The 13,101-nt window shown below is 39.3% G+C and overlaps 1 protein-coding gene across 3 annotated transcripts in view; it reads right to left on the reverse strand.

Moving 5' to 3' along the window:
• Positions 1-1,694: 1,694 nt before the first annotated feature.
• LOC120093066 (uncharacterized) overlaps positions 1,695-13,101 on the reverse strand; it is a 31,510-nt gene continuing 20,103 nt past the window's right edge. For 2 of the 3 annotated variants that reach the window (XM_087584670.1, XM_087584669.1), the window contains 3 exons: positions 8,965-9,100; positions 6,596-6,639; positions 1,695-5,320 (listed from right to left, as the gene is read on the reverse strand). In XM_087584670.1, coding sequence (XP_087440796.1) covers positions 5,115-5,320; positions 6,596-6,639; positions 8,965-9,100 — 386 coding nt within the window. In that variant the 3' untranslated portion in view covers positions 1,695-5,114. The remainder of the gene's footprint in view (positions 5,321-6,595; positions 6,640-8,964; positions 9,101-13,101) is intronic. The other variant, XR_015637319.1, reaches the window with a different exon arrangement.

The raw sequence follows: 13,101 nt of genomic DNA on the forward strand, positions 1-13,101 counted from the left end.
ACTTTCTAGTTTATAGTTCACTTTTTGTTTATAAGCTCATAGACATGGACAACATAACCATGGTCAAAATATATGTTTCTACCCTCAATTCCTACATCAAAAATCTTCATCAAATATCTATTTCATCTTGAATAATAATTTAAGAAGCATTTCTTGGTTTATGAATACTTCAAGTAATGTAACTTAGGTGTCATTTTTCACATGTAAAAATCACATATTTTCAATAAAACTGTCATGCTCAAGGCTGATAAGATTTTATATAGATGTCAGTAAAGATATGAGACACCGTGCAGAATGTAGAATTCATTCCATTTGTGTATATGCAGAAAGCCTTACCTTTTACCCACAAGTGTGCTTTGACAATCGTATGCTATAGGAACATACATAAAACATAAACATACTACATAGGCCAAAAAATTCACACGGAGAAACCCAAGAGCAGTAAGTAACCAAAGCTGACTTCCTTGGCTCATAAATATTGAGGTCACCATTTAAAGTCAATATTTGGGAGCGCATCTGAAAACAAATAAACACTGTGTGTTAAGTACTACAAATTTATATGATCCAGGGCAGAGAGCATGCCCCTTCTCAGAATGTTCCATTGCTCTGCAGAACTCTGCACTGAGCCCTGTGGGCTAGGCATCCGCTCCAAGGCCCACAGTGCAGGCAGCTCGAAGGAGAACATGATCCAGTGACCTCCATGGCCTTTCTCCAAAAGCTGTGTCAACACCGAATGCCTGTCTTCATGCTTAGACTGCGCCAAAGCAAACAGTAACTTCCTCTTAGACCCCCCGAGATCAGAATCTAGGTTAATATTGTATTTTATGTAAATAAGCCAGATTTTCTTTTTTCAAAACGAAACCACAGAGGTAAACATGGTTTGTAGTTTCTAATGCCCGTAACAAGGAAGAAGGAAGCTTGGCAAAGAAAAAAAAAAAAACAGTTCGAAAGAATTTTGATGGAGAAATTATAAAATTCCCTTATTTTCCCCATTAAGAGAAAAATAGCCTACAGGTTAAACCCTTCCATGTTATCTGTGAGACTTTGAAGCAAGAGGTAATATATAATAAATACTAACCTCTTAGATTAAACTGTAGTAATGTTTCATTTTAAGTGGGTGAAGTGTTTCTTTATAGTCAATAGAGCCCCACTCTCCTGACCTATTTCCTCCATCTCTGTCCAAATCCTGCGTCTATAAATGACATTCTCGTCATTCCTCTCTACCGTATATGCTTGTTTCAATACCATTCAGTGGATCAACATCCAAATAAATGATAGCATCATACTGAATGTAGAATGCTGTGTCTGTTTTTCCTCAAAAGTGTGTTTTAAAGACATCCATGTATATCCAATGAGAGAACTATTACATTTCAACTCTTGTCATTGCATTTTTGCTGGTCTGGTTAGGAGTGGACCACAATTGTTCTTACATAGCTGCATTTACCAACAGTGTCTCCCTCATAAGCATCTTTTTATGACTTCTTATGGCCATGGTTCAGAATGTCTCTAGGATGACACTCGAAAGCATTAGCACTGGGACAGGTTGTGTATATCTCCCCCTAGGTATTTTGCTGTTTTACCAGGTGTTTGTGTGCACATCCAATGCTCCCTCCTTGTGGCTTACATTTGGTTCTCTTTGGTGACCGTCTTAGTATTCTCTCTGTTGTGATAAAACACCAGGACCAAAAGCAACTCGGGGAGAGAGAGAGGCATTTATTTCAGCTTACACTTCCAGGTGATAATCCACCACTGAAGGAAGTCAAGAAAGAAACTCAAGGCAGCAGCTTGACACAGAACCCTTGGAGGAAAGCTGCTCCCTTGTTTGCTTCTTGCCCAGCGCATTTCCTTTTGAACCCAGGACCATGGACCAGGAATGGCACTGCTCACAGTGGGCCTTCAACATCATTTAGCAATAGAGAAAGTCCCCAGAGACATGCCCAGAGGCTAACGCAAGGGAGGCAGTTCCTCAATCGAAACGCCCTTCTTTCCATGTACCCCTAGGTTTGTGTGTAGCTGACAAAAGACTGATCAGTTTAGCCCCCATGAAAATGCATCAAACCAAACCAAATATTCTAACAAATGCAGGATTAGATCCCACTAACTAGGCGAAATTCTTCATAGGCAGAAATGAGAACAGGACAGTTTAGAAACTCACAGAAGCATAACGTTAAATAGAAATGCATTTTGAATTAGGACTCCAATACCATGCTATCCAGAGGAAGGACCGAATTTTCGTTTGTAGCACTAGCGTCACTTAGTAATTACGGTAAATGGACTGTGGTCTGGAAGAGGGGAAGCATTAAGGACAGCGAAGTGAAGCATGGGTGAGGCCGTATGGTCTCTGCAGTCCTCTAAATCTGCTTCTGCAGCTGTCTCATAAAATAGAAAATTAATTATTTATTTACTTGAGTGTCACAGTTATCATATTTTACCTTTATCATAATATGTGTGTGTGTTTGTGTGTGTACATAGATAATATAGACAAGTTTCTAGATATAAGTATATAGATAGTAAAGATAGAAATTACATACATAAGCTTATCGATATAAATATGTAGACAGTAAAGTTGGAAATTATATGTGCTTGTTTCCTATGTTCTTGGAAGACTCGTGTATTAGGGATTAAATTTACTGGATGGGCATTGCATTGATTCTTACAGAAGCCAAACTGTCCAGAAAGATATACCTTCTGTGGGATTGGCAGCTTTTAATAAGATTTATTCTGAGGAAAAAATATAAAGAAATATATACTTGTACTCTGTACTTTCTGTAGCCCAAAAGCATTTTAATGAATTAAAAATTATGTGCTATTCTTTATTTTCGGTTGCTTGGGTCCTGAAATCTTGAATTTGTCAAGAAATCTCCACATAAATAAACATGAGTTTAGTTGGGCATAATCACAGCCATAATCCCATCACCTGAGGCTAAGACAGGGTAAAGGCAATAAATTCAAGGCCCGTTTGCACTACAATGTGAAACTCTGCCCCCAAAACTAAAATGCACTTAAAAAAACAGAAAGAAGTAAAAGATAAAATGCATGTAATTATTAGGCATCATTAATCCAAAATTATATGAATCACTTAGCTCAAAATGGATCTAAGGAAATAAAAACTGTACAACATTTTATAGTGGTCCTAGACTTTATCACAGAAAATCATGACCTAACTGGTAATTTCAAGTGGAATAATAGAGAAACCATGTCGTCTAGGATTTATTGAAGCCATTTTAGAGAGACTTCATACAAAAAAATATAAAAATATAAAAATTTAGTTATAAACTAAGAATATGTGCATATATGGTTATATGTAAAATGATGGTATTTTAAGTATCATTTGGGATACTGATAAAATCTATAAATAAATATAATAAATTTTAAAACTTTTAACCCAGTTTGGCTCGTACAAAATTCAAAAGCTTTTACTGATCGATCTTTTTATATTGGTGACCTGATTTTGAATAGATTAGCTTGCTGCCACAGTAGACACAAAAACATATGCATTCAAATACTTTAAGCTTAAATCGAAAGCAACCAGGTAAACTGGATGTTATCTTAGTTAAAAGGATTAAGTAAAATAAAGAATAAATCAAGCTTACATTTTAGTGATGTGTATTTATCATACATGGTGATGAGCACTGAAAAAACACTTTTATACACATCAACACTTTGACTACATTGTCACCCGTATATGTCCTCTTACCTCATCCTCTCCTCCCCACCCCAAATAGTTCCCTCTGTGTCCCAGGCAATCACCCTGATACTTTCATGCTATATGTGTTAATGTATATATGAACGCACACAATCTGGTTCTGCCTTATTGAGGACCCCCAGTTCTAGCTGTTTTCATACAAATGCTGTAATTTTATTCTTCTCTATGGCTGAACAAAACTCCATTGTGTGCATGAACTATCTGTCATTGGATGCCTACGCTGATTTCATAACTAGGTCATTGTAAATATTGTCACGGTAAACACAGCTTGTAGGTGTCTCTGTCGTATGTTGACCTGGGATTATTTTAAGGACGTAGTCCAGAGTGGAGTCACACATATGGTTGTTCTATTTTTAACCTTTGATAAATCTCTACACTGATTTCCAGAAAGCCAGAATAATTTACTCGCCCACCGAAGTGTATAAGAGTTTCCGTTTCCTCTCCCCTCACCAGCATCTGTTGTTCGTCGTCCTCAGGGCTGCCACTCTGAAGGGTGAAATGGGATACCAGGAAGTTTTGATTTGCACTTCTCTGTGACTAAGAATGTTGAACTTCTTGAAAAATATTAGTTGAGAATTTGTATTAAAACTATCAGTTTGTTTCATTTGCTCATTTACTAATTAGATCATTTGGGGTGTCCAATTTTTCATTCCTTCATGTATTCTAGATATTAGCTCTCTATGAGGTGTTTACTTGTCAAAGATTTCTTCCACTTTATGGAATCTCTCTTCACTGTTGTCGCCTGGGTTGTACGGAAGCCTTTTAATTTAATGTCATTCCATTTGTCAGTTCTTAGAGTCCTTCTCAGAAAGTCCTTGCTCATGCCTATATAATGAGGCATTTTTTCCTGTGCTTTTCTCTGGCAGTTTCAGGTCTGACATTTTGAATTGGCTGTGTACAAGGTGACAGATATGGATCTAGTATCACTCTCTCAAGCTTGGCTACCCAGTGTCCATGGCACCATTTGCCGAAGGTCCTTTCTCGGTGTCTACTGTTGGATCACTTCAGGAAAATCAGGTGGGTGACCCTTTGTGGAATTAGTTGCAGGTATCTGATTCTATGTCATTGTTCTACATGATCAGGTGGATGTAGCCGTGTGGATATACTGGATATTTGATTCTATGTCTTTGGTCTATGTAGCAGAACCTTCCCCTAATAAATAAAGATTTCAGGGGGCCAATCACTGGGTGAGAAGTAGGCGGGACTTCCGGGTTGGACGAGGGAAGAGAGGAGGCAGGAAAGGGTGACTAGATTTGGACCGGGAGAGCTTGAAGGAAGGTGAAGCAAACAAGAGGCCCCTGGTTTAGATGGCGGGTCTGCCAGGATTCACCACTGGAGGATTTAACTTAGAATGGCTTACAAATAGGACGATTGTTGCTGTGTCCAATAATTGAGTTATCTGTTGATTCTAAAATAAGATGTCGCGATGTTTTCCTTCATGAGGCATCTGTTCTGGGTTCCAGAGAAAAATGTATGGCAGCAGAGTGTGAGTTTGCAAGAAGTGCACCCCAGCTAGCCGTGTAAATTTGGATGCATGGAGCTGGCGTGGCAGTGACCCACCATGGGAACTTAGCGAGTCAGGTGGAGAGATTTTGGAGCTCCGGGTCAGAGAATCTAATCAAGATGAAAATGCTAGTATATTATTTCACACAACAGATCTATATGCCTGTTTTGAGCCCATATGATGCTTTCTGTCACAATACTTTTGCAGTATAATTTTAAATAGATATAGTGATACCCGTACTTTCAGTCTTTTTTCTCTGTTCACAATCATTTGTGTTTATACAAATATTTTAATTGCTTTTCCTAGTTTCATGAGTAACACATTTAGAATTCTGTTGGGATAATGTTGAATAGATTGCTTTTGTTGACATAGACATATTCACAATATTAATTTAGCCAACTCCATGAGCATGGAACATATATCCACTTCTTAGTGTCTTCTGTTTCTTCAAATTTCTAAAAAGGTTTTACTGCAGAAGATATTTAAATATCCATAGATATTTAAAGCTATTGGGTTGGAATTCTTTTTATTTCTTTCTTGGCATATCTATGCAGGTGTGGAAGAAAGCTCTTAATTTTGAATATGCTATTTTTGCTGAAAGTGTTTGACAGTTCTATTATTGGATGGAGTCTTTCCACCCCCTCCTCCTCAACGGTCCTTGGAACACTGATTTATTTAAAGTACAATTTAATGATACTCTAAATTTCATTGTTATCTGTAGTAATGTCTTCCTTTTACTTGTTAATTTAGATCTTCTTTTACTATCTTTTGTTTAGTATAGTTAATGGTTTGTCTGTCTATATCTTTTAAAAGAGCCAAATTCCGTTTTGTTGAATTTTTTTGTTGTTGTTTTTTATTTCTATTTCACTAACCTATGCCCTGATAGTTATTATTTCTTTCCACCTAGTTTTTTTAGTTTCCATTGTTCTTGTTTTCTAACCCTTTGTGGTAAATTGTTACGCTATTAATTTGAGGCATAAACAGTTTTTATTGTACACATTTATCGCTATTTTTTCTCTCAAAAAATAGATAATAGAACTTTCATCGTGCCCCACAGATTCTGTTGTGCTGTGTTTTTATTTTTGTGTAGCTCCAAAATTATTTTTATTTCCCTCCATATTTATTCAATGTCCATTAATAATTCAATAGCATATGTTTTCTGCAGTTTCTCGGGTTGCTCATTTCCATTTTTAACACAGTATGATCAAATAGAATGTAAGAAATTATACATATTTTTAAAAATCTATTGACTTGCTGTCTATCCTAAAATATGGCTGATTTTGGAGAAAGTACCACGGATTGCTGAAGATCATATATATATTCCATGCTCCTGGATAGAATGTTCTAAGAGTACCTGTCATGGATCTGATCTAAGATGTCCTTACCTTTGATGTTTCTTTGACAACTCTTCGTGTGGGTGACCTCGCACCTGTCAAGAATGGGACAATATAGTTATCCACTATTATTGGGTTGAAGTCAACTTGTGCCTTTATATACCGTAGCGTTTATTTTGTGAAACGTGTTGCATATGTCTTTAGAATTGCTGTCTCATCTTGACGGGGTTTTTCCACAGCCAATAGAGTAGGACCGCTGTCACCTCAGGCAACTGTCTTACTTGTGGGAAACAAAAGGAGCAAGTGCAGGACTCTGTTTGGAAAGCCGTCGGAGGTTTTTGCTCCTATAAACTTTAGCTTAATCTTTATGTAGTTCAATTTGACAAGCAATGACCCACAGGAACTGGCTGACCCTGGCATGTGAGAGCCAACTATCAGACGTTCAGAAACCTCAGTAGCCAGCTGCAAACCACAGAGAGTTGAGAGGGACCATGTAGCAAGCATTTATATTAGAAGCTGGTAAGTGTTAAAAATCAGGAGTTTTCTTTTGGAGAGTTTGTGTGTGTGTGTGTGTGTGTGTGTGTGTGTGTGTGTGTGTGTGTGTGTGTGTGTGTGTGTGTGTGTGTGTGTGAAAACACCGCTGAGGTCTGCTTTGGGGCAGACAGAAACCCAACAGCGGTACAGGGCAGGGTCTGAAATCCATCGCTACTTTCGCTTTCCTGACCTTTGCTCTTAGCCAATAAGGAAGCCGAGCAGGAAGATTCATGCAGACCCCTTCCTAGAACAGGTTTGTTTTCTGTGACTGGTAACTGGTTCTAAGATTCCCCGAGTGATATTGCTAAGAGTTCTTTTGAACAACGCTGCAACCCAAGATGTTTCCATATCGGGAGCAAGAACTACATCACCATCTGACAGCTCGCCCAGCCTTTCCCCCGCCCCCACATTTTCCCTTGTTAACCTCCGGCATATCTAACGCGGTGTTGACATGTTCTTCTTGAAGAATTCAGACTAGCTCATAATTCAGACTAACTCATACGTACATCCAATTACAGCGTCAGCTGCACCTAGATCGGTTATCTTGGGAGTATAACTCCACCCCAAACTCTTCTTCAGATGCATTCACCCTCATTCATGTTCCTGGCTCGGTCTTCCAGGATGTCTCTCTGCGTGCTCTTCCCTTGAGACTGTGATTACTCACTCCCATTGGATGTTTCTAATTGCATGTGAAATGGGCACCGAAAGGCGCACAAATTTCAAACTTGAGAATATTCACAAAACTGAATCAGCTTCTACCTCTCGACCCAGAGCCTTTCCAGTACATCAGAATATTTCCGTATTCCCTTCTGCTGATGCCTGTACCCCAAGATTCTGGCATCTAAAATCATGCATTGTTTTTCGCAAGTTTGTCTTCTTTTAATATAAGAAGTAGAGAGCTCTGCTCTGGTTCCTATTTTCAGCATATGCTCCAGGGACTGCATTGTTCGGGGCCTGTGGGAAGGCAGTGTATCATAACTGAAATTAAACATGGAGAAAGATACTCACCTCGTGATGGCGAGGAAGAGAGAGAGAAGAAAGGATTCAAGCATAAATATTCTTTTCATGCTTGGGCCCTGGTTACCTAATTTTCACCCATTAGCCCCATTCTAAAGATCCGTCCAGACCTGATCTAAAGATCCGTCACCCAGTAGGCACAGACTGACAGTCACTTAAGCTTTAGCACACTGGCCCTTAGAGGACACACTCAAGCCACAGCACAAGGTCATGAGGAATGACTGCCTTTCCTTCAAGAATGTAGGACCAGCTCTCCCAGCCGCAGCTCTCTACTCTGACCAGTAGAATTTGATGGCTCCGGTTGCTCAAGAGTCACATCAGATACTGAAGCTGGTTTTCTGTTAACTTACCTGCCTTGATGACAGTTGATCAACTATACTGCATGGATACTTTAAAGGACATCTGGATTTCATACCATAACCAATGATTTTCATTCATTTTTTTTTAAAAATTAGTTATTAAGGTGTGTGTGGTGTGTATATTTGTGCATGTATATTTATGGTGTATTTGTATGTGTGTGTGATGTGTGTGGTATGTGTGTGTGTATGTGTATGCATGTGTATGTGTGTGTGCACCTGTGTGTGTGTGTGTGTTTGTATGTGTGGTATGTATGGATGTGTGTGGCATGTGGGTATGTGTGTATGCGTGTGTATAGGTATGTTTATATATGTGTATGCACCTGTGTGTGTGTGTGTGTGTGTGTTTGTATGTGTGGTATGTATGGATGTGTGTGGCATGTGGGTATGTATGTATGCGTGTGTATAGGTATGTTTATACATGTGTGTGCACCTGTGTGTGTGTGTGTGCATGTGTGAATATGTGTGGGGCCAACAGTTTGAACTACACTGTTTTAACAAGTTTAACTCTACCTTTGAGTCGGGATGTTGCTACCTTCCACATCCTCCTGGAGTGCATAAAACGATAGTTGTCCTCGACCCGCCCTCCGTCTTGTTGGAGCACACGTTGGTGGATATTCTGACCGCATATCAAACCGGGACCGTATTCCTAGATCAGGAAGTATAGTGACTTAAATGTCCTTTATCTCTGTCTCTGTCTCCCTCTGATTCTGTCTCTCTGTGTCTCCCTCTGTCACTGTGTGTATGCACTTGTATGTTTGTCTGTGTGCTTGTATGTGCATACCCACGTGAATGCATGCAGAAGCCGGAGGAGGATATCTGGTGTCTTTTTTTCTACCATTATCTGCCTTGTTTAACTAAGATTCAAGGTTCAAAGTCTCCCATTAAACCAAAAACTTGGTATTTTAGATAGGCTAGCGGGCCAGCAAAATCCTGGGACCCTTCGGTCTCCATTCCCCAATACTGGGTTTACGGACTCTTATGCACCAGCCCAGCGTTTTATGGGTGCTGGGGATTCAAACTCGGAGCCTCTGGCTTGCTTGAGTGTGTTCTTTAGAAGTGATCAGCTATGATAATGTCTGTTATTGTTACTGTAGCAACCAAGCAAAGGGTGGCCGAAAGTGACAGCTCCCACCCTTCTGGCTACAGGCCACATGAGGTAAGAGCTTGTTCCGGGTGCTTTCCCGGTCTGTTAGTTTTGTAAAGACTAACCAGGTCTGGTTTCTTTTTCGTTTTGTTCGGCCTCCATACATGTCTTTATCTGACATTACAGAATGTAAAACGTACCCATGGACACTACAAAAATGACGCCAGAATCATTGGAAACTTTCTCATGCAGAAAGCAACAGGACTTAGCAGTGTGGACATCATTACGCACTGGATTGGAAAACAGTCTCCAGAATTGAAAAAGTCCAACATGGGTTTTTGAAATTTTGTAAATGACCCCCGACTGATAATTCTGATAATTTTGGCTTCTTGGTGGTAGATGGGGCTTGTTGTTTTACTTTCCTTTTGGAACCCAACTGATCTCTACTTCTGTATGCTTCGCAGAGGGACCCATAGAAATTCTACACTTAGGCCTGAGTTAGCAAAAGAGAACACAAATTGAATTGGAGGTTAACAGTAGTGCAGTGTGGTTTTAAGACCCAAGGAGACAAGATCTACTCAAGCTGAGAACCGTGCAGATGAAGCTCTACACTGATGGCAGCCAGTTGCCTCTTACCTGTAATCATCACTGGAGTCAACCCAGGCTACGTGCTTGAAAAATGTTTGTGTCACCACATAGGAAAATACTTTAGCACACTGACACACGTCACTTTTTCTAAGACATGCAAATGAGGTAGAACATTGGGATTTTCACCTCCTCAGATTGCTTTTCCAAGAAGTGACTACATGATAATTAGTTGCTTTCTAAATCTTTACTCTTATAATTTAGTGCTTTGAAAAATCTTAAAAAGATGGAAACATGACTTGATTACTGTATAGAGTTTAATGAATTTAGTTTGTGTGTGTGTGTGTGTGTGTGTGTGTGTGTGTGTGTGTGTGTGTGTGTTATGTATGGGTGCACCACAGTAAGCATAAGAAGGTAAGAGGGCAATTTTTTGGAGTTGTCTCTCTGCTTCAACCATGGATTCTAGGAATCAAACTCAACTGTCAAACTTACATGTCAAGCAAAGCATTTTCCCTGCTGAGCCATCTCACCCACCCGAAATGAAAGGATACACAATGTAAATGGAATTATTACATTTGAAGGAATATAAGACAAATGAGGCAATAAAGAGAGCAGAAAACACGAGTGTGTGGGATGAGAGACACCGTGTGACAGACCCGAACTTCGCACCGCCCTGCCAAACAGTGTTAGAAAGTGGCTCATAAGTCTATCTACAGTTAGTCCCCATTGACAAATGGAATCTACTAAAATGGGAGTTTTATCATTGTGTCACATGGATGAGTAATCTATGGGTTCTGGCAGTTTCTGTGAGGCTGACTCTAACAGGGCCCTGAACATGGTCCTTTGGTACAGCTTCATCAGAGTACCAGGGGCAGAAAGGCTGTAGACGGCATATAGCCATGCTTAACACAGTGTGTTAGACATGATCACTGCCCAAAGTTCTTAGAAGTGTGTGCCTTTATGGAAAATTCCAACTTATATAGCACCTGGCAATGCCTGTGGAATATAGGATATTCGGTTGTAACTACAGCCAACATTAACATTAATGACTACTTTTTACTCAGCCCTTAAGAAAAGAAACTGTGGCTTATATATGTTGCCTAAACATTCCAGCAGAGAGACTAAGAGATATTTGATAATTAATCTTATGAAACTGGTTCAAATGAACTCACAGAATCCTGTTACGTAATAAAAAAGAGAGACTTGATCCAGAGAACCCAGTACCAAGTTGTGGCTTGAGGTAATCTTGAACAAGTCCAATAAATTATCTAAATTTTAATCTCAACTACTAGACTGGATAATATTACTTTCTCAATTATGGTGCTAAGAGATGTCTCAGTTAGTAATATGCTTACCCTGCAAGTCTGAGGTAGTAAGTTTGATTTCCCCAGGACTCACATTTAAAAAGGCATGGTGGCACATGAACACTTAATCTCCCAGCCCCAGGAAGACAGATAGGCAGATTCTTGGGGCTCACTAGCCAGATGGCCCACTCCACTTAACGGGTTCCAGATCAGTAAGAAACACTGTATCCAAAGGAAATTGGATGGTATCTGAAAAACGGCACCTGGATTGTCCTCTGGCCTTCATATGTTCCCACATTCATGTACACACAGCCAACATACATGTGCACCTGCATATACATGTGCACATATGAACACATGAACTCAATGTGTTATATTAAAACAAAAGCATTTACAAATATCAATTAAGAGCAGGTATAGGAATGTATTGTGTGGGTAACATGCGTTTCCTTCTTGTGAGTCTTTAACATAACATTCAGAAAGAATGAGGTGTTTGTTTTTGCACTTAGAATGAGGTATTGCTTAAGCTTTGTTCCTGATTTCCTGTCCAGAAAGAATTTGCTGGGAACCTTTATGAGAAGCTATCATATGTAGAGCATGGGTAGAAACAGCTTTTATTAGCCTCAAATCATATCAAACCGTGAAATAACTATCAATACATACAGTTCCTAGTTTCTGCAAAGAAACTCATGAATATCACTGCGATCAGAAATGTCAATACCTCAGGAAAGGAATTTTTACATAGAACATGTTTTTAACTCTTTGCAACAGTGTGGAACTAGCATAAAATGTGCACTACTTACTTACCTTGTCTTAGAAATTCAAAACTAATTCTGTGATTATATTCAGCAGGGAGTCCCTTGGTGTCTCCTTGGAATATGGGTCAGCACTACAGAAACCTGGGAATTCTTTCTCAGTCTCTCGGACTCTCTCTCTCTCTCTCTCTCTCTCTCTCTCTCTCTCTCTCTCTCTCTCCCTCTCCCTCTCCTTCTCCCTCTCCCTCTATGTGTTTCTCTCTTTTAAATTTATTACTATTTTTGCTCTATTTTTATTATTTAAAACAATTTTTTATTTACATATAATTTATCATATCTTCCTATCCCCCAAGTCCTTCCAGAGTGTTTTCCCATCCCTACACAACCAACTTTAAGTTCTTTCTCAAAAAACAAAACAAAACCCAATGCCAATACAACAACAAAACTAAGAAGCTAAAATAAAACACCCCCCCCCAAAAAAAACCCTTCAACGTATAACCAAACAAGACATAGACCAAAAACTGTGGAGCACACTGTATACTTGGTCAACTCCTCCTGAACATGAGGCCTGCCCTACAGTGGTTAATAGATCCAGTGTCAGTCGCTCTATTGGAGAAAACTGAATTCCCTCTCCTAGTTGGTACAAGTGATAATTCAGTGGTTAACTTTCTCTTTAGTTACTAAGCATCCTTCTCTCCTTCCTTCCTTCTTCTTCCTTTTTTCCTTCTTTCTTTCTTTTTAAAAATATAACAAAATAAAACATAAGCTAAAACTAAAACTATCACGTCAAAGTTGGACAGATATAAGATAATCATCAGAGACCCACTTGCTCACACTGTCAGGAATCCCCGTTAAAACACTAACCTGGAAGCTATAATGTGTTGTTGACAACTTCACCCTTGTGTTTTGGTCATCTCCA

Source organism: Rattus norvegicus, chromosome 14 (genome assembly GCF_021556685.1).
Source record: "Rattus norvegicus strain SHRSP/BbbUtx chromosome 14, alternate assembly SHRSP_T2T, whole genome shotgun sequence".
Lineage (NCBI taxonomy): Eukaryota > Metazoa > Chordata > Mammalia > Rodentia > Muridae > Rattus > Rattus norvegicus.